Below are 25,429 nucleotides of genomic sequence, written 5' to 3' on the forward strand. Positions count from 1 at the left end.
AGTCCTGGGTGCAAATCTTAGCTCCACCTTTTACTTGGAGGCTTAGGCATGTGACACGGGTAGAGTGTCACACTCTGAGCACTCTCCTCTGCCGTAAAATTGGGGTGATGAAAATACCTCCTCACAAGCCTGTGAAGAAGATTTAGATATTTACATAAAGCATTTAGCATAATGCCTGGTTTATAGGAAGGGCTGCAGGGCTATTAGCTCATTATTAATATGATTAACAAATGCCACTTTTAAATAAGTTATCGCATGAGTTTTCGAACTGTCTCTACACGGTGGGTGTCAGGAGAGGTGTTCTTGCTGGTGTCATATGTATAAATGCTGCCCCCGACTACTGAGTTCATAAATGGCTCCTCTAAGCTTTATAAACCTTTAGAAGATGCCCTTTCCCCTGTTCCACAGTCATTCCTAGACACAGTTCAGCCTGGTGGTCACGGTGGGTATGAGGAAGCAGCTACACAGAACACGGGTAGAGTGTCACACCTGGGCGAGGCCACTGCTCCTCACCTCTGATGCTGGCCTGCATCACCTTGAGGTGTTGCCAGTCCTCAGAATCCACCCCCAGCCCTCATCTTGCTTCTCTGAGCAGTGCTCGGTAGCCAATTCGGTTTACTGAGAAGAGCTTTGAGCTCTTAGATAGTAGTCGATCTCGATCGAGCCATTTGACTTCTTTGGCTTTTATTTTCTCAATATCTCCTGTATAGGCTTTTGGGGTTTAAATGAGCTAGTGCAGGTCAATGTCTAGTGTGGGCCGTGGCATACAGGAGTGTACAATGTTTATTTGTTGTCTTTGGTACAAGGCTCTTGCTGCTATAGAAGTATATGAAGTCCAAGAAGAAATGGATTTCGGGTCAGTCCTATCTCCCTCCATTAACTACAGAGACTTCCCTGTCATAGTTTCTGGGGAGACCAGCTCATTCTTCATCCTGTATCTTTTTGTTTCCCATGGATCTGGGCCTGTCTTTCTTAGGTGCTCAGAAAACTATATAGATGTCAATTAGTATTTATCCAGCACCTCTAGTGTTTGAGGCGGCATGCTGGACACTGTGGGAGATGTCAACGAAGGTTTTGTACAGACACATCACCCAGATGATTGTAAGAGCCTCCTTTTTCTTTCCATGTCAGGAGGAGATCAAAAGTAGCAGTAAGAAAATGACCAATTAGTCTTGCCTTTGAGAGCTCTCAGCTCTAGTAAGCCCTTACACAACTGAGGAGGAGGACAAGGAAGAATGAAACAGTGCGGTGTTATTATAAGGGAGGTAATAGCCCATATGTAAATGAGTACGACCACACAGGAAAGCTGTTGTGAGTCAACGTGAATCATAAGGCCAAAGTGAATGCATAATAGCCACCCTGCAAACTCCAGCTCTACTACAGAAGCTAGCCTGTAGATAGAAGCATCCGACCTGGCCTAAACAATGGAGCCATGTGATGGGATTCAGGTGCGGGTCTCAGTCTGTGGGCTCGTTAGTGCTCGATGATGCTCCCCAGTCAGCAGCCGGAGCCTCATCACTGTCCATAAGAGTAAGCTAATAATTAAAGAGTTCTGAATTTCCAGATGGTGACAAATAGAATGAAGGGGTAATGAGATGGATAGGAATGGAGATCCCCTGACGAGTGCCGATCACGGTGAGAGGATAAGGAAATGAAAAAGACACCATTGTCACTCTGAGAGCTGCTGTTAAATGTCTATTTGTCTGTGGCACAGGGAAATGTGAAGGCTTTTATCAGGCACTGAATAGCGAAACTACCCTGAATGGAGCCCTGGATGACGCTGAGCTGCAAAATCCATTCTGAGGGGAAGAAGGGTCCAGACTTGGAATGACTTTAAATTCAAATTTGATTTAAAATTTTGTGATAGTGAAATATGCAGAAGTGGGTGTGGGAAGGAGCTCTGTTCCAAGACCCTGTGAGTGAGAATCTCTCTTGGTTATCTGCTGCCCCAGTAGAACTGACAATGTTGGTTCCAGTGAGGACCTAACATAGAGGCTATAGTTTGACTTTTTGTGATTGCATTTAACCAACATCTTCTGAGGACCAGAGAAAAGCCAGTGGATGGTTGGTCTGGAGTGGCCTTGGGTTCAAGGCCATGAATTTAGATCTTACATCAAATGAGTTTCTCATATGCTGTTGAACAGGATTGAAGGAAGATCTTCCTATAGTTGTAAACCTGTACCTTTACTGAATTATACCACCTGTAGTAGATTGTTAATAGGTTTTATCAGTCATGTAATTATCTTCTGAATGCACAATTCAGAAATTGCTAAATATAGTAGCACACTTAAAATAGAAGTATGTCTATTTATAAACTGCAGGTGACATGTAGCTATAATTGACATTAGCCTTACTAGTCCATTTTTAGCTGAAACCTGTAAGTGGCATTGCTTCACCACAAAAATCCAGACATTTCACATTAGTGAAAAAGGGATGGAATCATCTTTCCTCTGGGAAGAGATGGTAATCATTGTCTTGTATTCATTCATGTTGAGAGCTTTATTTTGTTCACTGTTAATGTTTAAAATATAACACATATACTACACATTTTTAAAAACATGACAGAAACCTTAAAAAGAAAAATTGAAAAGGACCCTGAATATCTCTTCACCTCTGAGAGGCCTGAGCTCTGATGAAGCAGAAACCACATGTTAGCAGTAACCACTTCCAGAAGATGGCAGTTGGTAGATTTACCATACATCTTTTGGTACCAGTTCTGATTCGATGTTCCCATGTATCTATCCAGCCCATGGAGGTGAGCTCACATGAATCTTTATGACTATGTGAAGAGTATAGTATGAATGGGAATGCAGCAGAAAATGATCACTCCAGAGAGATACATGACATTAAGGTGATTTTTCAACCTGTAATTCTTTCCTAAGTATTGTTTTAATACCATAACCTGTAAGTTTCCCTTCTGCCATTGCCATCCATAGGAAGATACGGTTTAGGTTATTTCCGCTGTTGAGATGAATCTCTGCCTCCATCACACTGAAGTCATGACATACTTTGTCCTTCAGTTTAGAAGTCTTCCTTTTTATTCAGGCTTCTGTCTTTCCCACCTGAGCTGTTACCTACAAGCCCAGGGTGTTAATTTTCTAAATGGCTCTAGGCCTCCATGCTGGTGTTAAAGACCTTCACTGGCTGTGTTTGCTTTGGCAGGCAACATTTTAAAACTGACATAAATAATTTTAAATTTTATACATTTTGATACGTATGGAACTGTGTTTAATACTCAAGGTCAGGTTGAAATGTAAAACATATGGAAGTCATCCATTCATTCCCTCTATCTTTCTCCACTTGATGAAAAGATCTTTAGGAGCAAATTTTTCTTTTTATAGGTGGGCTTTTTTTTGAAGTACAGGTCTCTAGTGGGTCAGTGGGAGAAGGGAGTCGACAATTCACATAACACAGGAATACTTGACAAAATTCCCTTCAAATAGCTTCTCCAGTGCATCGTCATGGCAGAAAATAGAAATATGCAGAAAAGATAATAAAATTTATTCCAGATTGATTTTCTCAGAAGAAAAGAATTCTTAATTTCCAGATTTCTCCTATGTATATTCGCAGTCACACAAATGATTTTAAAATAGCTTCATATGTGCACTCACTATTTGAAAATAAGTGACTTGTATTTCTATAGCATAAATGTAAAGCTATATTCTAATTAGATAAATATAAGTTTATATATAATTATATCAATATAAGGGTGTACATGTTATAATTATACCAATATCAGGTTATGTATTTCATCAGTAGAAGGTTTTGTCTTATTTGTATTTCTTTCTCTCGTTGGATGCATCAGCTATGAAGCAGGTATCATCACTGAGGGGTGGGTCATGGCAAGAATGTAATAGGTCCAAAGACTCTGGGGCAGTTCAGGGAGTAGTAAATACTTAATCGGGAAGTTGGCAATGAACCAGCAGAAGTAAAGGATTCTTGGCTGTCACTGCACATTAAGATTACCACGAGAACTCTTGAAGAAAACAAATGACAAAACTAGAAAAGGCCCTGATGCCCAGATCTCCGTCAGACCAATTAAATTAAACTGTATGGGAGTGGGCTGTTGATGAGGATGTGGAGAAATTGGAACCCTCATTCCTTGATGGTGGAAATGTAAAATGGTGGAGTCACTAAGGAAAATAGTTTAGTCGCTCCTTGACAAGTTAAATATAGTGTTCATACCACCCAACAATGCTACTCCTAAGTACGTATCCAAGACAATTGAAAGCATAACATCCACATGAAAACTTGCACCTGAATGTTCATAGCAGCACTATTCATAATAGCCAAAACGTAGAAACAACCCAAATGTCCATCAACTGATTCATTGATAAAAACAAATATAGAGCGCACAAAAAATGGGACGTTGTCTGGTCTTTAAAAGGAATCTATTACTGAAAAATGCTACAACATGGATGCATGTTGAAAACAGTATGCTAAGTGAAAGAAGCCAGACACGAAAGGGTGCATACTATATGATTCTATTCATACATAATGTTTAGAGTAGGCAAATCCTTAGAGACAAAGTAGGCTTGTGTTTTCCAGGGGCTGCTGGGATGGGGAAATGTGGATTAACTACATGAGGTTTCTTTGGGGGATGATGAAAATATTGAGAAAGTAGATAGTGGTGATAATTGTGCAACTTTCTGAATGTACTAAAAACCACTGGATTATGTATTTAAAATGGTAAATTTTATGATACATAAATTCTATCTCCGTTTTTAAAAATCTTAGGAGATGTTTGGGCAATGGGGACCTTTTTTAAGCTCCTGAGATGATTTTAATGTACAGTAGTAAATACATTTTTTTTTCCAATTAAAATTTGAAAACTGAGCATTCTGTGGTTTAAATCTTGGACATCACAAGCTTCTCATCACTGACTGAATGTAAGACCAAACAGGGTCTTGCATGATCTGCTCCCTATCCTGTTTCCTTCAAATCCATCCTCTCACCTCTCCTGTCTTGCTTCCTGTTCTCAGACTCATCTGTCCCACTGTTCCTTCCCTGCCTCTAAGACCCTAAGTTCATTCTTGCCTTGGCACTTGCTGTTTCTTCCACCAGGAACCTTCTGGACCCAGATACTCATACATAGTGGGCTCTTCCTCATTCAAGTCCTGGATCAAATGTTAGGTTCCCTTTCCATCCACACTAAACCAGCCACTACTGCTACCTCCAAGTCACTACCTGTCTTTGCCCCCTGATTATTTCCTTCAAATTGCAATCAGAAATGGTTTTGCTAGCTGACTGATTTGTGGTCTCCACCAAGTTCCTCCTCACCGTGCCCCTAGATTACTCCACGTGTGCAAGGGCTGGCATGTCCGTCACTGAAGGAGTACTTAGAATATGGCAAGTATATAATACTTGTTGAATGAATCACGTAAGTGGTTAGAGTTCAAGGAATGACCAATCCAAGGAAAGATTATTTCTGTGTAAGCAATTCTGAAATGCTCTGTTGAAGAAGGGGAAGAAATCAGTGAGAGTGAGGTTAGAGATTCTGCACAAGCAAACGTTGTAAAACAAACATTAACGTGTCGAGGGGAGGGGAGCAGAGGTAGCTGATGCAGTGAAGTCTTGAAAAAGTAGCTGGCATTTTCAGTACCTATGTGTTTCCTGTTTATAAATAGTTGAGCTTTGGTATTTTATTTGACTTGTAAACAATTGAAAATTCTTCCTCAGTGACACCATAGGTTGATAACTTAATACACTTGAGTAAAATTTGTTTTTTTTTCCTTTGTAGAAAAATGTTACAGCTATACTTTTGTTTGAATTCTGAGGCATTTGAAGCTGTCTTCTCTTTCTCTTTGTTCTTCTTGTCATTTTGTGGGATATTCGTATGCTGTCTCTTGTGGAATTTTGATACGCCTGTGAGCTTACCATATTTTATACATCATCTAAACCTAAATGTATGTCTCCAGCTATCCATTTATGCACCCGGATTGTTTTCTAAGTCATCCATAAAATGTGTTGGAGAGCCTGGCCAGCTAAAAGTGTGTTGTTCCTCAGTTAGATGACAAGTCATTTTTCCTGTTAAGGTTAGTCTTCAGATCCATTAACCAGCAGCTTTTCAAATGCATTTACATTTTTGGTTAACATTTGAGCCCCCTGTTTTTAAGTGAAGTGAACTGAAATAGAAGCATATTTATTAGTTAGTAGAAGTGTCTGGAGTTACTTGCAGTGTGGCTGCTTCTGATGACCCCCAAAAAGGATTGGTCATGCCTTCTGGAATTGGTTTAGATTCCTCCTATTCGCTGAGTCATTTCAGCATACAAAAATAGCAGATTTTTTAAAAAATAAATCTTATCACCCCAAGCCATAATGGAATAACATGTCTATCTTTCAAGGTAAAAAAAAAAATACAAGTTTTTCATCCTTTTTACCAAAAGAACAGTACTTCTTTTTCATCATGTCTAGCTTCTTGGTTGCCTGGGAGATGTCAGTTTTCATCGCAGATTGCTTTAGATAGGATACTTAGTAGAAGTCATTTTTTACAACATGATATTCCTAAGTAATGACAAATTTTTATTAGAGATGTGGAGATGTGCCCGGTGTTGACACAGTTTGGGGGAATGGCTCTTCTCCCTAAACTACCTGTAAATGTACATTGTTAGAAACACGTCTTGGGAGAGATTGAGCAGTACAGACCAATAGCATTGAAGGTTCAATATTCTTTGAACACAGCGGTTCTCAAATCTGGGAATTAATGCACAGGAAGTAATTGAAGAGACACAGAAATGTTGAGGTACGAAGAACCTTCCTCATAGGGTTTTCAGGAGGATTAAGTAAGTTGTTACAGAGAAACTGCTTAGAATGATGGAAGTAAGGGGTAAGTGTTAGCTGTTACTTAATCAGATGCTACTTTTTACCTGATGTTGCTTTAATTCTAATACAGAGAGGTTAGCAATCATCTAAGGGCAGTGCAGTGCCAAAATGTTTTTTAAAAAATTTTGCTTAACTAAAAATTATATGCCATTTAGATGACAAGCACTATTGCAAGCAACTTACCATTAACTTATATATTAGTTGACAGTTACCAATTTTTTACTGGATAAAATTGGGCATTACTTTTTGCCAGGGTAAAATACTAACAACATGATGACTAACATTTATTGAATACTTATTAAATGCTTTATGTGTGTCCTTGAGAAGAGGTATTACTGTAATCTCCATTTCACAGACTGACTCTGTGTTCTTAACCTCATTATCCCAGAAGTTCTGCTAGGTTTGGGCTAGGATGGAGAATTGTATTGTTAGGAAGCTATCCCAAGATAATTTCAGTAAACCTAGTTTTGGAACCGGTGCTCTGGGAAAGTACTTCTCAAACTTGAATGTGCATGTGACACAACTGGGAAGCTTGTTAAAATACAGATTGATGCAGTAGATTTGGGGTGGAGCCTGGGAACCTGCATTTCCAACAACTCTCAAGTAACACGGGTATTGTTGGCCAGCAGACTGCACTTTGAGTAGCCAGCCTACTGTACTGCTTGTGGAAATTTTCAGACTTTTCATTTGTCCCCAAGAAATCATTTGCAATAGGGAAAGGTAGTCATGAAATAGTGTCATGGTGGTCTATAGATAAGGATTTCACATTCTGATGAGAATGGCCCATTAGGTCATTTGCTGAAATCTTGAGTTTCTCAAACTTGAGTAGTTGGACTTTGAAGGGTCCTCACATTCTCAGAAAGAAGTTTATATTTTGTGTTCTTCATTTGGTGAAATACTATGAAAAAAAATAGACATAAGGCATATTCTGAGTCACCAGCATACCAACTTATGAGAGTATTGCTATGTGGTTTTGGCACCAAGGAATCTCCGAAAGTGCCAGTTATCTTTAATTCAGTGTTTCTGGGAGTGGGGTCCCTGAATTCCAGTGTAAGGAATTCTTAAAATGTACCCTCCATAAGTAGTATCCTCTAAAGGAGAGCCCCTGTTCAGAGTGACTTTGAGTAAGCCACTTGACTTGCTAGACTTACTGAACATCTCTAAAATGAGAGGACTGGATCTAACTAATCTTCTTGGATCTTTTCTGCTCAAATTTTAGGGTTGATTTTTTTTTTTTTTTTGAGACAGAAGCATATCACATTTAGTTGGCCATTAATACAGCATTTACAAGCAAATAAGGAAGAAACCTGATCTACTCTGAAATTAGCTGTTGTCACCTGTTGTAAATGGGGAAAATTTCACATTTTGGGGCATTTGCTTTTGTGGCCATTGAACTTACAAGTTAGGTTGCCTATTTAACCGTGTCAAAAAATGACTGATCAAATTCACTGAGTCACAAAATTAAATGTGAATAGCAGAGGCCTTTTCATTACTTCCTTTCTGTTCACTAAATTTTGGAAATACAGTTCTGAAAATAATGTGATGCTACTAGCTAGTGAGAATTACAGGAGACAGAGGGGGTAGAGATTGGTTATAGAAGGTAGAGAGATCTAAATAGCTTTCATAGCTGAAAAGATGGGACATGGAGACTCATTAAATACCTTGAAGTTACATAATTTCAGTTCAAAATAAGTAATTACTAAGGAATACAAATAAAAAAACCAATTAACTAAAAATGTACCTTTGGTTTTCTTAACATACTTAATTCTGTCATTGGTTTATAAAGAGACACATGCAGGCGTCAGTCACTGTTTCTGGAATGAACTTACTTCCTTCTATTTCTGTCTTAGCTAAAGCCTACTAAAAAAGAATAAGACCTTAAACCTTAGACTGAGGTCCCTACCCCAGGACTTGGTTTTCTGGATGCCAGAAGCCATCTCCATATGTATTAAGAAACAGAGATCCTCGGAGGTGATTTTCTCCTGAAAATTCAACAGAATATTGGTACATCCAGCTTTCTTGTTTGGTTGAAAAAAAAAAAGATTTCAGCAATTTTACTTTAGCTTAAAATAAAATTGCTTTCTGCACTTTTCATGTGAGAGGAAAGTATTTAATATTTATCTCAGCCTTGCAGACCGTTTCAGATCCTGGAGATGCAGGAATCTTCCTGTCACACAGTATTGGCTCTTAAACTTTTCTTTACCCCTGTTCCTTTTATATTTCTTGGAGTACTTTTCTTCTCGACTGGAATTAAAACTTGAGGAAGCATGTCTGCTAGCAGCCCAAGTAGACAGAATTTTACCACAATTAAAAGAAGAGGCAAAATTGGATTTGAGCAAGGAGATAGAGAAATATTACCATTTGGGGCTGCCTGTGTCATGTGACAAACGAAGTGAGATATGCATTATACACCTTGTCATCCATTATTTTCAGATGAGGTATCTGAGGGTGAGAAGTTCAGTGAATTACTGAAGGTCAGGGAGTGACGGAACCAAGACTCAGGGTCTGTATACTTTGAACACTCATTCCATGTCTTCATGATTCCTCTAAATCAAGGACTTTGTGAATTGTTTCGACATACCAAAAGGGAAGGAATAGTGAAGAGGGTAGTCAACTTTTCAAACTGTTAGCAGGCTAAACTCAGGAGAAGAAATGTAATAGGAATGCATAAGCTCATTGGCAAGAGTGGTGCTTGAGAAGGAGAGAGGTGAGAGGCAGGGTGGCCTTGAGTAGAGGAGAAATGGGAAATAATTAAGCCTCATGTGTAACCTTAGGAACTAGATTAATGGATGGATTATATTCATACTGATGTTTATCAGCAGTTAGATGGATTAGGTTGTCTCCCAAAAGGCATCAGGAAGAAATAAAAATATGAGAAGACTGAGAAAAGAGTTAAGGGGGAGAATGAATAGAAGTGTTAGATATGTTGGAGAGGGAAAATTTCCCTTTCTACCCATCTTGAGTTCTTGTTACTGGACTAATAATAAAATGGATTTCAGACGGACTAACAGAAAAATTAAAAAAAAAAATCATGTGCATGGAGATCTCCTAGAAATTGGACCTAAGAAGTGGTCAAAGCAGGCTGCTTTTATACTTCTTAGACGAACAATAAATTTGTGAGAAATTGACAGGACAGAGAAACTGAGGTTTGGAGCACTCCATCAGTGAAGAATCTAAACAGAGTTTGGACTTGGGGTAGTACATTAAAGAAGTAACAGGGTTTGTTTGCGTAGGCTTTTTGCCCTGAACTCCATCTCTGGAGGTAAGGGTGTCCTTTTACCTCCAGATGGAGGGAGTGTACCTTTCATTGGAGAGATTGGTTTCCTGCTTTCTGGGAGACAGGCAGGAGGGTCAGAGTGTCCCACTTGCATTGGCTATTTTCAAAGTAACTTTAATTCAGAATGATCAGTATGCCACCATGATACATTTTGGGGTTGCCCACCCTGAACTCCAACAGATAGGATCCCTGAAGGGCAGAGAAGCAAGTTGAGACCAGGGGATATTTGGAAAGGTAATGACCAGGAATATAAAGAATCCAGTGAAAACTCAAGACCTCATATGGAAAAGATTCATAGTCGACCAAGCAGGAGAACTCGGGAAAGTAGTCTATCATGGTTTGAATAACGTTCCTCCCCAAGAGGAACCTCAGAACTTCACCTTATTTGGAAATAGGATCTTTATAATTAGTTAAGATGGGTTTATGCTGGAATAGAGGGGGTCCTAAATTCAATGAATTGTATCTTCATAAGAAGATGAAGAGGACACACAGAGAAGACAGCCCTGTGAAGACAGAGGCAGCTGTTAGAGTGATGCATCCTCAAGGCAAGGATTGTTGACAACCAGCAGAAATGAGGAAGAGGCAAGGAAGGATTCTCCCCTAGTCTTCAGAGGCCCTCCCAGCACCTTGATTTCAGACCTCTACCCTCCAGAATTAGGAGAAAATACAGTTCTGTTTTTAAGCCTTCCAGTTCATGATGATTTGTTACTACAGCCCTTGGAAACTAGTGCATAGCCCTACACTTAGGCTCTTAACAATTCTGAGATTAGAAACTACACCATCTTCCAGTGAACAGGAATCTGAATGTTGCTGGACTTCTCTCCATAGCAATACCAGAATGTGAGAGGGCAAAGGAATATATTTCAAAGTGTTGAAACAAGCAAACTTTAAGCTTAGGATTTTATTTCTGGTTACTTCATTTAATGGGAGGATAAAATAAAGATACCATCTTGTATAATAGCTCAGTTTGCCACATACTGACCCTCTCTGAAAGTACTTGTAGAAAATTTGTCCTAGCGAAAAAGGAAAAGAAAAGGAAAAAAATGAAAAGGAAAAGTGGAAAAATGAATCCAGGAGGAAGAAATGAAATGTGGGAAATAAGAAGAGAATTTAGTGGGGTTTTTTTTTTCAGTTTTCATTTTTATTAGGTAGAATTGTTACAATTTGACTGTACATATACAATATATTACATGTAAATACATATATACAATATACTGCACATGTTTTAATTTACATGTATGTACTGTTCATTGTTTCTAAGAACAGTTTAGAGCTTTAGCTTTTTAAACTTACATAGTTATCAAAGGAATAAGGCCAAACACAAAATAAGAATCAACAGAATGCAGTAATCCAATCATAAAGGACAGTCAAATCTGCTTACACATAATCAAGAAATCAGCTGAGTTATAAATAATTAGTTCATTTGTGTCTTTTTTTTTTAAGAATCCACATGTAAGTGGTATCATGGCATTTTTCTCTTTCTGGCTTACCTCACTTAGAATCATGATCTCTAGGTCCATCCATGTTTCTGCAAATGGCATTATTTTATTCTGTTTATGACTGAGTAGTATTCCAATACACACACACACCTGCACATCTTCTTTATGCAGTCATCTGTTGATGGACATTTAGGTTGTTTCCATATCTTGGCTATTGTAAATAGTGCTGCTATGAACATTGGGATGCATGTGTCTTTTTTAATTATATTTTTCTCTGGGTATATGCCCAGGAGTGGGATTGCTGGATCATATGGTAGGTCAGTTTTAAGTTTTTTAAGGAATTTCCATACTGTCCTCCATAGTAGCTGCACCAATTTACATTCCCACCAACAATGTAGGAGGGTTTCTTTTTCTCCACACCCTCTCTAGCATTTACTGTAGACTTTTTAATGATGGCCGTTCTGAGTGGTATGAGGTGATACCTCATTGTAGTTTTGATTTGCATTTCTCTGATAATTAGTGATATTGAGCATTTTTTCATGTGCCTATTGGCCATTTGTGTGTCTTAATTGGAGAATTACTTGTTTAGGTCTTCTGCCCATTTTTTGATTGGGTTGCTTGTTTGTTTGTTTTTTCATATTAAGGTGTATGAGCTGTTTGTATATTTTGGAAATTACTCCCTTGTCAGTCGCATCATTTACAAGTATTTTCTCCCATTATGTAGGTTGTCTTCATTTTGTTGGTGGTATCCTTAGCTGTGCAAAAGCTTTTAAGTTTAATTAGATCCCATTTGTTTATTTTTGCTTTTATTTCCATTATTCCAGGAGCTGGTTCAAAAAATACATTGCAGTGATTTATTTCCAAGAATGTTCTGCCTATGTTATACCCTAGGAGTTTTGTAGTATCTGGCCTTACATTTAAGTCTTTAATCCATTTTGAGTTTATCTTTGTATCTGGTGTTAGAAAATGTTCTAAGTTCAGTCTTTTACAGGTAGCTGTCCAGTTTTCCTAGCACCACTTATTGAAGAGACTGTCTTTTCTCCAGTGTATATTCTTGCCTCCTTTGTCATAGATTAATGGACCATAAGTGTGTGGGTTTATTTCTGGGCTTTCTCTTCTGTTGTATTGATCTATGTGGCTGTTTTGTGCCAGTACCTTACTGTTTTGATTACTGTAGCTTTGTAGTATTGTCTGAAGTCAGGGATTGTGATTCCCCCAACTCCTATCTTCTTTTTCAAGATTGTTTGGGCTATTCGGGGTCTTTAGTGTTTCCATACAAATTTTAACATTTTTTTGTTCCAGCTCTGTGAAGAATGTTGTTGGTAATTTGATAGGGATTGCATTGAATTGGTATATTGCCTTGGATAGTATGGCCATTTTAACAATATTGATTCTTTTAATCCAAGAATATGGTATATATTTCTATTTGTTTATGTCATCTTCAATTTCTTTCATCAATGTCATAGTTTTTGGAGTACAGGTCTTTTGCCTCCGTGAGTAGGTTTATTCCTTAGGTATTTTATTCTTTTTCGTGTAATGGTAAATGGTAATTTCTTTTTCTGCTATTTTTGTTGTTAGTGAATAAAAATGCTACTGATTTTGTATTAATTGTGTATCCTGCAACTTTGTCAAATTCATTGAGTTCTAGAAGTTTTCTGGTCACTTCTTTAGGATTTTCTATGTATTGGTATCATGTCATCTGCAAACAGTGACGGTTTTACTACTTCATTTCCAATCTGGATTACTTCTATTATTTTTTTCCTTCTCTGATTGCTATGATCAAGACTTCCAAAATTATGTTGAGTACAAGTAGTGAGAGTGGGCAACCTTATCTTGTTCCTGATTTTAGAGGAAGTGCTTTCAGCTTTTCCCCATGAAGTATGATGTTAGCTGTGGGTTTGTCATTTCTGGCCTTTATTATGTTGATGCCCACTTTCTGGAGAGTTTTTTTTTTTTTTTTTTAATCATAAATGGATGTTGAGTTTTATCAAAAGCTTTCTCTGCATCTGTTGAGATGATCATATGGTTTTTATTCTTTAATTTGTTAATGTGTTGTATCACATTGATTGATTTGTGGATATTGAAAGATCCCTGCATCCCGGGGATGACTCCCATTTATTTGATCATAGTGCATGAGCATGTTAATGCATAGTTGGGGTTGCTTTGCTCGTACTTGGTTGAGGATTGTTGTATCTATACTCATAAGTGATAGTGGCCTGTTATTTTCTTTTTTTGTGTGTTATCTGTCTGGTTTTGATATCAGGGTGATGATAGCCTCATAGAATGAGTTTGGAAGTGTTGGGAATTTAGTGATTTTTGTAGTGGAGATTTTGGGGGGGGGAAGGCATTGAAGGGGAGGCCAGAAACCAAAGAGGGAGGTCAAATTCAGAAGAGGGCATAGTGCTGAGGCCACTGCTGCCTGGGGTAAGGAGGATGTCTGTAGATCTTTGTAAGTAAGATAAAAAGTACGATCACTGGAGTAAGTGGTGGCTAAAAGCCACAAAAAACCCCCAGCGTATCAAGAGCTATTTCAAATTATTACCAAATATTGTTTCAAAACATCAGAAATTGGACATGGGGAAGATGGGAGACGATATCTGAAAGAGATCCAAGGTGGGAAGTGTATGCTAAGGGCAGAGACACTGATCTGCTTTTATATAATTGATGAGGGAGTTGAATGTTAGTATGGACTGTAATAAGAATAACCACTACTGTCACAAAATAGAATGTATGATTTTCATACCATAGGAAAAAACTTGATCTAGGCAGTGGCAGATAGGAAAGAGAAAAAGGTAAAACAAAAAGATGAAATAGTGTGTTTGAAATAAGCTCAAGGAATAATTGGTATAAATGAATGGGGTTAAAGTAACCAAGGCAGACTGTCCAATGGAGAGAAAGCCAAGTGCTATAATGTTTATTTAAAAAAAAAATTTAAAATGACACAGGTTGAAGATACTGCGATGAAAAAACTTAACACTTGTCAAATAGAGACAAAAGAAAAAGGAAGAATAAATCAAGGGACTAAAACAAACAGGGGCATATGCACTTGCCATAATATAAAAAGCAGTCATTTCTGGCATTTGACATTGATTAAACAATTGCCATTAGAAATCTAACACTGATGAAACAATGAGACAAAAAGTAAGCAGAGGAAGATTTGTATAACAATGAATTTGCTCTACCACATGTGTAAAACTTCTTAACAAATGCAGAATATATTATTTTGGTGGTCACGTGGATTTTAGGCACATGCTTCATCTTTTAATGGATTAGGAAGGAAGCCTTGAATTCTAAAAAATCAACATTATAGAGGTTCTTTTCTCGAACTACAGTGCTTTAAATGCAGTCATTATTAACAGAAATGTAACAAAAACATTCCATATGTTGGAAATGAAAAGACGTACTATGAAATAACCCCGAGGCTAAGTAAGAAGTGATAGTAAGAATAGCAAAAATTTAAAGCTAAGGGATAATAAAAGCAGAATAGTTCAAAATTTGAGAGAGGAAGCTAATGGAATACTTCAGTGACAGCATATACTTTGTTCCCCAAGAGAAGACTAGGAAGTCTGAAACCCTGTAAGCTCAATGTTCTGCTCAAATAATTAGAAAAACTGCAACATGGTGGATTTGAAGAAACAAGGAAGGAAAAACGTAAGGGGGGATCAAATACAAATACAGAAAATAAGGAACAAAATAGAGAAAATTAATGAAAGCAAAGAACCAGGAGGTGGTCCTTTGAAAATTTTCATAGGCTACATATAATAATCTGTTAAAGAATATGATGGTTGTTACCAATACAGATGAAAATTTAGGTGAAAAGGATGTATGCCTAAAAAATTGATGCAAGAAAAACTTAATCAACAACCATTAAATAAATTATAATGATTACCAAATTTAATCTTCCCTGCAATATAAAAAGGGGCCCAGTTTGACAAGTGAATTCTGTTTAACTCTGAAGGAATAGAAAATCCTTTTTATAAAACTTATAGAACAAAGAAAAAAAAAGCTAACCTATTTAATTTGATTTTGAAAACAAAAATCAGGTAAAAAAAAATTGGCGAACTTCACTTATGACATTGAAAAACACTAAGAATTCAGATCTAGCAGTGTATTGTGACTAAGTTGAGTTCATCGTAAAAGAGAAAGGATGTTTTAGTATTTAAAGTCTGTTACTATTATTTGCCACATTAATGGAAAAGAATGGGAAATTGCATGATCAATGATAAAGAAAAGGCATTTAATAAAATTAAGTTTGTTCTTTTTCAAATGGAATCAACTCTTAGCAACTTAAAAGAGGAAACTTTTTCTGCTTGACAAGGGCTTTCTCCTAGAAACCTACGGCAGATATTATTTTTAATGGAAAAAACAAAACTTGAAACTCATTTCTATTAAGGTTGGGAACAAGACAAGAAGGCCTATGCTGTTACTTCTTCTTGTCAACATGTTACCAAATACCTGACCAATGCAATAAGACAAAGAAACCAACATAAGCAGAATAGTTGAAAGATATAATTATTATTTCTAAGTAAAGTCACTTCTATAGAAAACCAAAGAGAATAAGAAGAAACTATTAGGAGTAATATAAGGGTTCATTTATGTTGCCAGCTTTTAAGAGCAACATAAAAATATCAATAGCTTTTGTCTGTATTGGGAATAACCAATTATAAACTATGATGATGATAAGATACCATTTACAATGCTGACATAAACTAAAAGCTATCTAGGAATAAATCTAAAAAAGAATTCATAAAACATATAAGGGAAATTTAAAACCCTATTACAAGAGTTTTATTATGGTATTACAAAGCATAAATGCATCCTTTATAAATGGATTGATTGAATATTGTGAAGATGTCATGTTTCCCCCATTAAAATTTAAATTCAGTTCAGTGCCTAAGCGAGAATGTTTTTGAAGGGGCAAAGCTGAATCTACAGTTTATATGGGAAAATAAAGATAAAAAAAGACCTTTTCTTCACAAGGCATTAACATTATACAGCCCATGAGGCAAATCCAGGCTGCTGCCTGTTCTTACAAATAAAGTTTTATTGGGACACAGCCACATCCATTCCTTCATTTATTGTCTATGGCTGCTTTCATGCTGCCGTAACAGGGTATGAGTATTTACAACAGACTGAATCTGGCCCTTTAGAGATGAATTTTGGTGCCCTCTATTCTCTAGCATCTGGCATACAATCAGGATATAATAAAGTCCAGATTCATTCCTGTGCGCATATGGGAGCTTAGTGTAATCATTCCCAGCACTTGGTGCTAGGAAAGTTGGCTCACAAACGGAAAAAAATGAAACCATTTCTATACTTCATACCATAAGCAAAGCCCCAAGTGGATTAAACACCTAACACTTAAGAGTGAAAATATGAAGCTGATAGACAAAAATTTAAGAACACAATTTTGTAACCTTATGGTAGGGAAGGGTTTGTTTTATAAGATTCATAGAGCACAAACCGTAAAAAGAAAATTGATGAATACATCAAAATGAATGCTATTTGTTCAGTGGAGTTGATGACAGGAAAACTAACAGATGGTGAAAATATAATTGTCATGTTTAATAGACCAAGATCAATATTTAAATATACAATGGACTCTGGAAAATAAAAAAATAGAAGGAAGAAAACCAATGCAAAAAAGGGCAGAGTATGAATTAACCTTTCATACAAGGATAAAAGTACACACACGTATCACATTGGAGGCAAGCAAATTAAAATTAAGGGATCTTTTTTTGCCTGTCATACCAGTAAAAGGTAGGAAATCAGATACTCCCGAGTGCTGGCAAGGATATGGAAAATTAGAAGTCTATTTGTATTGCTTCTGGGAATGCAAACTAGTGCATATATTAAAAAAAATCTATGTATATAACCTAAAACCCAATAATCAGACTCAAGCTTAGATACCTAGGGAAATTTGGTAAGGATGGTCATCACATTGTTATTTGTGGTGGACGATTAGAGAAAGCTAATTCTTCAGCACTAGAAGAATGAACAAGAAAAATTGCAGTGGAATACAGTGAGAGAATAAGCAGTGAGAAAGAATGAATTACATCTATGACAACATGCATGTGTCTCTAAGACGATGTTTAAAGAAAGGCAGAATGAGATTTAAAGCATGATACAACTTCCATACAGATACAAAAACCATATGCAAGAGCCCTGTGTGTTTGACATATAAAATATTTATTAAAATGCAAAAAGGTTATAACCACAACATTCATTATTAAAAAAAAAAAAAAAGAGAGAGAGAGAGGCCCTGCGGTGGGAGCAGAAGGAATGGGACTGGGCACTGAAGTTGAAGGGAGAGTGATAAGAAAAATGAAAACAAAAAGAAGACACTCTGATGGACTCGTAATAGTAGTTCATCAACTGGAGCCTCTGCTAAAGTCAACCGTGTACAGTTATCCATAAGAGAAAACACTCCAGGAATATTAGTCCTTCCAGCACTGTTAGATCTAGGTGCACAAACAGTGTGATCAGGTATTGGTCTCTTTCTGAACCTTGGCTTTCCTGGCCTCAGCGTTGGCTCTCATATCAGGCAGACTCTTTTCAGTGTAATCTCTAGCTCTACCAGGTTCATGTCCTACCTGTTTGGCAATTTAGCAGAAAGCAAGCAAGCCCTTTCCCTGTAGTATCTGCGGTAAGCCACTCACGGATAGCCTTCTTTGAATGGCTCCTTTTTATTTTTTTTGTCCTACATCCATTCCTGAAACAATCGTGTGATGAAGGACTAAGGATGCCTGGGTCACTTTCCCATGCCTAGAATCTGGCTGTAGGAATAGCCCAACCTATGGAATATGGTGGGTGTTACTCAAAGAAAGATGAGAGTGGTGTGGCCAGAACTATAGAAAGTGGGTACTGGGGAGGAAGAAAATCACAGATGGCTGCGGGTGATTTGAATCAATGCTGTCTATAGAATGACTGAAATGAGTTGTCATGTTTATTCTAGAAAAACTGGGGGAAATGAATGAGGATTAACTCCAAATATCTAAAGCGTTTCCACTCGAATGACCCCAAGGCATTAATCCATGACAAAAAGGTGGACTTGGTATATGAGGTGCAACTGCATAATTGCTGGAGTTGATTGTCTTAGAAGGAATGGATAGCGAGCTTCCTATCACTGGGTATAGTCAAGCATAGGCTAGCCAGCTACCTGGCAAAGATTCTTCTGTAAGGAATGGATTGAGAGAATGGTTGGATTTGGTCAGCGGTTCTGAATCATCCAGACCGCTGATTTAAAGCGTAGATTTTTGGGCCCTTCTGCTAGAGTTTCTGGTTTGGTAGGTTTGGAGTAGCACTCGAGAATTTGCATTTCTAGTAAGTTTCCAGGTGATTGTTGATGCTGCTGGTTCAGGAAACACCTCTTGAAAACCACTGAGTTATATGATTTTCAGCATCCTACTGACCTTTCATTTTTATGAGGTAGTTGTAAATGTTCTAAAAACTAGTATTTGTATCATTCAGCTAAACTCTGTGCTTTATTTCTTTGTACCTGAAATACGTTAAATTCTGGCTATGTAGGTGCTTCTACAGTAGATACATTTTACCTGGCCCTCTGTATCTTTCGGGTCATTGAGAACATTAGAATCATTAAGCAATTACGCATTTATTGGTATGCTTTATAAAACAGACAGCCATTTTCTGATGTGACCTTTTTTTGTATTTGTTTTCCCATGGCTCATTGTATTTCCATCAGTTTTGTAGTAGGGTGGTTCCTAAATTAGAAAAATGAAATGGTTTCCCAAGGAGGGTGTGTCTTAGTCATTCAGAAAGTAACTTTGCCATGTATTGGCATTGACTGATGGAAAATCATTCCTTGGTACCCTAGGTACCAAGTGTAAAATCTGGCATCCCCTTGTCTTCTCTCCATCTCCAACTCGTGGCTTTTCCCCCCAAACAGGGTATGGAACATTTCCCATATCTTGCTGCATACTGCCTCTGTATCAACCAGGAATTTTTCTGATCTTAAACTCATTTTGCTTCTTCTTCCTTTTCCTCATTTTTTCCCTTTAATTTTGGAAATTTTCCTATAATAGTTCTCTAGGATACTCACATATTTTTGTACTTGTAGGCAAGGTCAAACAGTGTTTGTACTTTTTCCTAAATTGCTTTTATATAAACAAAGATAAAACCATTTGAGAAAAGAACTTAAGACTGAGAAGGTTTATAGTCAATGCTTAACAATGAAAATTTTCTGCTTAGCAAAGATGATGAAACGGATGGTTAACAAGAGTACCTGACAGATTGGACCTCGTGGATGTGGATTAACGTGGCTACCTGAAGTGCAGAGGGATTTAAGAGGACAGTTTATTGTCTACATGGAAGCTTCTGCTTGAAAACACTAAATCCAACCAAGGCAGTGCTGGTAGGGAAAATGGAGTATTTTAGGAGGACTCCCAGAATACATCTTAGTGGACATTACATGGGGAACAGTTTAAATAATGTCTTTACAACTAAGAATCTGTAGTAAGGGACTTTGCTTTCTTTAAAGTCATATATGATCTGAGTTTCTCACTTGAATTTTATAAATGATCATTTTCTAAATCATTTTCTCTTTCAGTCTTCACTGTGAGGAAATGTCATTCAGATTCGGCCAACATCTCATCAAACCCTCTGTGGTGTTTCTCAAAACGGAACTGTCCTTTGCCCTGGTGAACAGGAAACCTGTGGTTCCAGGACGTATCCTTTCTTTTATTTTTTTGAGAGAGGAAAGACAAAAAGCCTCTCAATCTCACAGACCAAATGACGAATATAGGATTGACCTCTGATGTCTGTCTAAGAAGGTAAACAAGGGATCTGCCTCCCTCCCCCTTTGGAGAAACAGGTAAGGTGTTACATTTATTCTGAATCCAGTTGGTGGCACCAGTAATATGCTTGATCAATGTTGCAGAACTTCCGAAAAGAGTTGCTTAGCAACCGTGGCTTTGGAGGTGAATTTTTACTTGACCTTTTCACTATCGTAGCTGTGTACATAAATAGGTGCTTCTAAAACGGATCCAATGAATTTTTTGAGCACTTGGTTTTCAGTTATCAATTGTGACTTTTAATAGTCAAGTAGAGATGGGTGGCATCTTGTGATGTGAAAGGAAAGTATTACATGATTTGAGACTGACCTGGTTTCTTTAAGTCCTGGAGATCATTCAAGCTATGAATTTTAATTAAATTGAAGCACATAAATATACTTACAAAATATTTTTTTCATGTTGGAGTCTGAGATAGCATTTTCCCTTGGAAAACATCCCAGCTTCTAGATCATTGTCCAGTGCCATTGGTAGTAGAGTATTTTTTTTTTTCCTTCTGACCATCGATTTCAGTAGAAGCTTTATTCTTTACAGTGGGAGCAGCAGGAATTGGTGAAATGCCCTGGAGAGGTATTTTTATATTGTTGAAAGTATTACTCATAACTGTATGCATGTAACATTTGTACTGACTCTTCAGAAAGTTTTCTTTCCTCCCTAACTTAATTTACTATGCAGAGGGCAACAAAGTATAAAATTTCATGTTGTAAGATAATAAGCATTCCCACATGGAGACATGATTTTTACTTTGAAATTAATTTCTCAGTAATTCTGAATCTACAAATGTGTCAAGATTTTTTCCAGAGTAAATTATATATATATTTTTTACTTGGATTTTTCAAAATGCTTGAGAACTTTATGAATAATCTTCTTGGCCATGTACATTGAAAAAAAAACAAATAATAAAACATAACCAAAAGATCCTTGTGATTTATGATAGACTCTCAAATTCCTTGAATTCAAATTTTAACTAAATTTTGTACATTTGTAACACTAATGATCATAGCAATAAACTAGTAAATAATATTTACATTTATCTTGATAATTAACTTTTGAATTTATAAAAATAAATTGTAAATACACAATATTGAAAAATTTTATTCCTGTTTATGGAAGTAAAAATATCTCAAACTATTTAGAAAAATCCTATAAAACAAGTTTTTAAGTTGTACACCAGTTTTGTATTGAGTTTTTCTAAAATACCTTGAGGTTCTTGAAATAACAGGCATTTTATTTTCTCATTTGATTTTGCTACAAGTTTGTGGTTGTCTTTTTTCTTTGAGGATTTTTTTTTTAAGCAAAATGTCTAAGAATTCTAATGTTAAAAGAATATTGTTTAAATGTCATCTTTTTGGATGCCAGTTTTAATTGACTTTTATCAAAGAACTGAGGGAACTTGGGATGAAAATTTGAATTTAGATGAACAAATCTTAATGCCTTCGACTGAGAGACTGTGAGGTTGTAGAGATGTACTTTTTTTTTTTTTAATGATTTATAATGGAATGAACTTTGTGATTTAACTCATATCTTGATAGTAAGAAACTTGATTTTTCGTGGTCTTTTTAACCAACTGAAAGTGTGATGTGTGAAGACCTGGCTCATACTGGATAGTGAGCAGAGAGTGAATGATGACTAGGTTTGTTAGCACTGGAATTGTCATTTGGAAATGAATGCTCGTCATTCAGTGCTGACCATCTCTTTGAGTAAATGCCAAGGACACGGGGAACACTGTATTAAAATGAAAAAAACAAAAAAACCAAAACACTGTTTGGAAGGTAGCAAGAAGGACCCGGCCCTTTCTGGGGATGAGAGCAGTGAGAGCTGGAACGTTTGTGTTATCCAGTATACTCTGTAAAGCTGTTTTACATCTGCGGTGTTTAAAGTGGTTTCAGGGCCAGCGGATGATGTATTCCAGCAATCCTTTTTATATGATGATTCTGTAACTTTTTATTTTACTTTACCTTTGTAAACTGTGTTAGGTGACAACTGTGAGAAGAATCTCAATAAGTTACTCATTCGCTTGTAGAAGGCAGTACTCTTTTGTCCTGCAGTTTGGGAATTGAAGCTGTGGATAGCTCTGCCTACTAACATTTCCTGAAGTAAAATGGTGAGATGGCTGCAGTGGGCTTTGATCCCCCGGTGCTCCATCTTGTCTACCCTGGATGAGGCCCTTGTTGTGGGTCTTCCAGCTGTTTGCACCCTCTCTGCCCCTGGACTTATCTAGTTCAGCCTCCACCTCACTTTAAACCACAGTGCGGACCATACCACTCTCCTATTCCCTTGTAAACAAGCCACTGATGAATTTAATGAATCTCCTTTTTTTTTTTTTTTGAGGGTAAAGTTTAAATTCCTTAGCATACTTTTTAAAAAGATTTTCATTATCTTGACTGTTCTTGACTCAGCCTCCCAACTTTGCAGTTATTTCCCTTTACCTGCTTCTCATCCTTTTTTTTTTTTTTCCCCAACTATAGTGCTTTGATACCTGTCTTGCCCTCTTAGGAAAAAAGAATGTTCTGTCCTTCTTGTGACACTTGGCTCCTTATTCACATGTTGACTCATTCAACAGTGTATACTGAGCTCCTGTTCTGTTCCAGGAACCATTCCAAACACTGATCCCAAGGGGGCGGGGTCTAGCTCAGTGCATACACAAGGTCCTAGGTTCAATCCCCAGTACTTCCTTTAAAATAAGTAAATAAACCTAATTACCTACCCCCCAGAATTAAAACAAAACAAAACAAAACAAAGAAACCCACTGATCCCAGTCTGCCTCATAGTGGAACTATGTTCATTGCTGTTTGTCTGCGCGGAGTCACGAGTTCCTGGGAAGGGCTGGGGGCAGAACCTACTCTTCTACATCTTTTTCTTAGCACCTGGAAGTACTCTGTTGACTGAATTTAAAGTGAGTCTATAAACATCAGGAGCATGTGGATAGTTTCAATTAATGGAATGGGGCAATAAAGGTCCACTGAAATCCTGCCTTTTCAGTCTTCTCATGCCCAAAGCCATGTCTTACCACCATTTTATTCCAGATTTTTCAGTATCTCATTCAGACTGCATTTTCCCAACTTTCCCTACTTGCTTTGTTAGTTACAGTCCTGTTGACATCTGTTATGAGTGTGCTGAATTAAATCTAAAAGCAGTGAATGAATTGATGGCAGATAGGAAAAGATTTTTTCCTTTTTCTTTCTTTCTTTTTTGCACCTTAATTGGCCAATGGACAAGTCTATATTTGAAGGGTACTGTATTGGTATCTTTCTGTGAACTGGAAGGTTTTACTCTGTTTTTGATGATTTCTTTTTTAAAAAAAAAAGAGTATTTAGGTGGCCTTTGGGGAATGTGCATTTCATAAGAGACTTGTAAATGTCATCTTTGAATTTGTGTCCTCACTCATGTTTTGCTCCCACCTCCTCAACCCTTTTTTCTTTGGACTTTGCTCTCTGACTTTCTCAAAGCTTTCTGAGGAGGAAAAGAACTGTCAGATCAGGAGCTGCAGATAGGCTTTTGAAGCAAGACTATCTGCTTCATTCTCAAAAGAGCCACTTGAATTCCTCCTTGTCCCCCAACTAAAGCAAACACTTCTGCTCGTTGCAAATAGTGTTTAAAGCCGATTGAATAGGCTTGGCCTCTGTGGTGCAACACCCTGGAAGAATGTCAGAATGTCTTTAATCCATTAATTCTTGTTACTGGAAAATGCTTTTCAGAATGTCTTGGTGAGAGAACAGAACAGTTTTGGAGATTGCATCTTCAGAATTCTGCAGCAAACGTATTGTTCGTGTACCTTAGTACAGCCCAGCTATTGTTCATGGCTTAAAAACATTTGAGCCAATACGGTTAATACTTCTCCCACCCCCTCCCCTTGCACTGGGCTGTGTCTACCTCTCATCTCGAGTTGAGCGTGAAAAATGAATCTGAACATTAGTGGGATCCATTTGGGGACTGAGGCTTTTGCTGTAAATAAAATTATTCATTTGTTATGTCCTGTTGTTTTCAGCAGACAGTGTATTGATCTTCAGATTGCTATTCAGAATGGCATACGGAGCTCTAACATAAGGGGAATACGGCCGTGTTTGTGGATGGGTGAACGCGTTGTGTAATGACAGACAAAACTTGCTTGCTGGCCATACTACATTATACAAATCATTTGTCAACAGTTTATTGAATCAGTTATTAAAAGAGCAGATTTTTCCAAGCTGGAGCCTTGCACACAGAATGTTATCGGGGCCAAGCCATGTTAGGATGATGCATTGAGGACAGCCTAACAATGTGTATTTGTGAAGAATTAGACTAGGTAACTTAAAGGACGTTTCTGCTGACATATTAGAAACAAAAGTTTGGTACAATGGAAATTGTGTTCCAAGGTCCAACTTCAAGAGATAAAAAGGAAAAATCTGACAAATGTCTTTTAATACAAAATTTTAACTTACCAAACAAGAAGTGTTAAATTTTCTCTGTTTTCAGACCATTGCCATATTGAGTGCTTTTGAAATAAATGAACAAATAATAAAAATAGCTTCATTGCTTAACAGTGCTTCTTACGGAATAGATGCTATAGATAAAAGTGCCCTTTTAGTCCTTCCGCAAAAATCAGAAATGTTTGTCATTTCCTGAGTAGGTTGTAATCTTGTGAATTTCTTTAATGGTTCAGGAAACTGCAGTTATTAGGGATCTGATGATCTTTCATTTTGCAAAAGAGTTTCTTTTTAAACCTTCCTGTGCAAATAAAATGAGCTCAAGTACTATTTTAATATCTTTACTACTAAAGATAGATTTTTGCTCTTAAAATTTCCCTAAGCATATGTCTTTTCTTCTCCCACTTCTTGCAAACCTATTGTATACTAGCTAGCTGAAAATACTCTTGGAGAGATGTTCAAAGCTGATCTTACTGTCTTACGTCCTGATCTGTACTGGGGCAAGTTGGTTTTCTTGTCATATTTTTCTCAACTTTGTTTGGAAAATCATTGTGTTGAAAAGATCTGCATGTAGCGGTGACTGTTCAGTGTTCTTATGCTGTTTTTTATGGGAAAGGTTTCCAAATAAAAATGTACCTACCCTTGGGTTAGTAGAGTACATTGCTTCCAGCTAGAGTC

At 37.2% G+C, this 25,429-nt stretch overlaps 1 protein-coding gene across 7 annotated transcripts in view; it reads left to right on the forward strand.

Annotated features, from left to right (window-relative positions):
- FHIT (fragile histidine triad diadenosine triphosphatase) overlaps nucleotides 1-25,429 on the forward strand; it is a 1,253,474-nt gene that overhangs the window by 562,529 nt on the left and 665,516 nt on the right. For all 7 annotated transcript variants that reach the window (XM_031470657.2, XM_064496362.1, XM_010980945.3 and 4 more), the window contains one exon: nucleotides 20,105-20,223. In XM_031470657.2, the coding sequence (XP_031326517.1) occupies nucleotides 20,121-20,223 (103 nt within the window). In that variant the 5' untranslated portion in view covers nucleotides 20,105-20,120. The remainder of the gene's footprint in view (nucleotides 1-20,104; nucleotides 20,224-25,429) is intronic.

The sequence above is a fragment of the Camelus dromedarius genome, chromosome 17, assembly GCF_036321535.1.
Source record: "Camelus dromedarius isolate mCamDro1 chromosome 17, mCamDro1.pat, whole genome shotgun sequence".
In the NCBI taxonomy this organism is placed as follows: Eukaryota; Metazoa; Chordata; class Mammalia; order Artiodactyla; family Camelidae; genus Camelus; species Camelus dromedarius.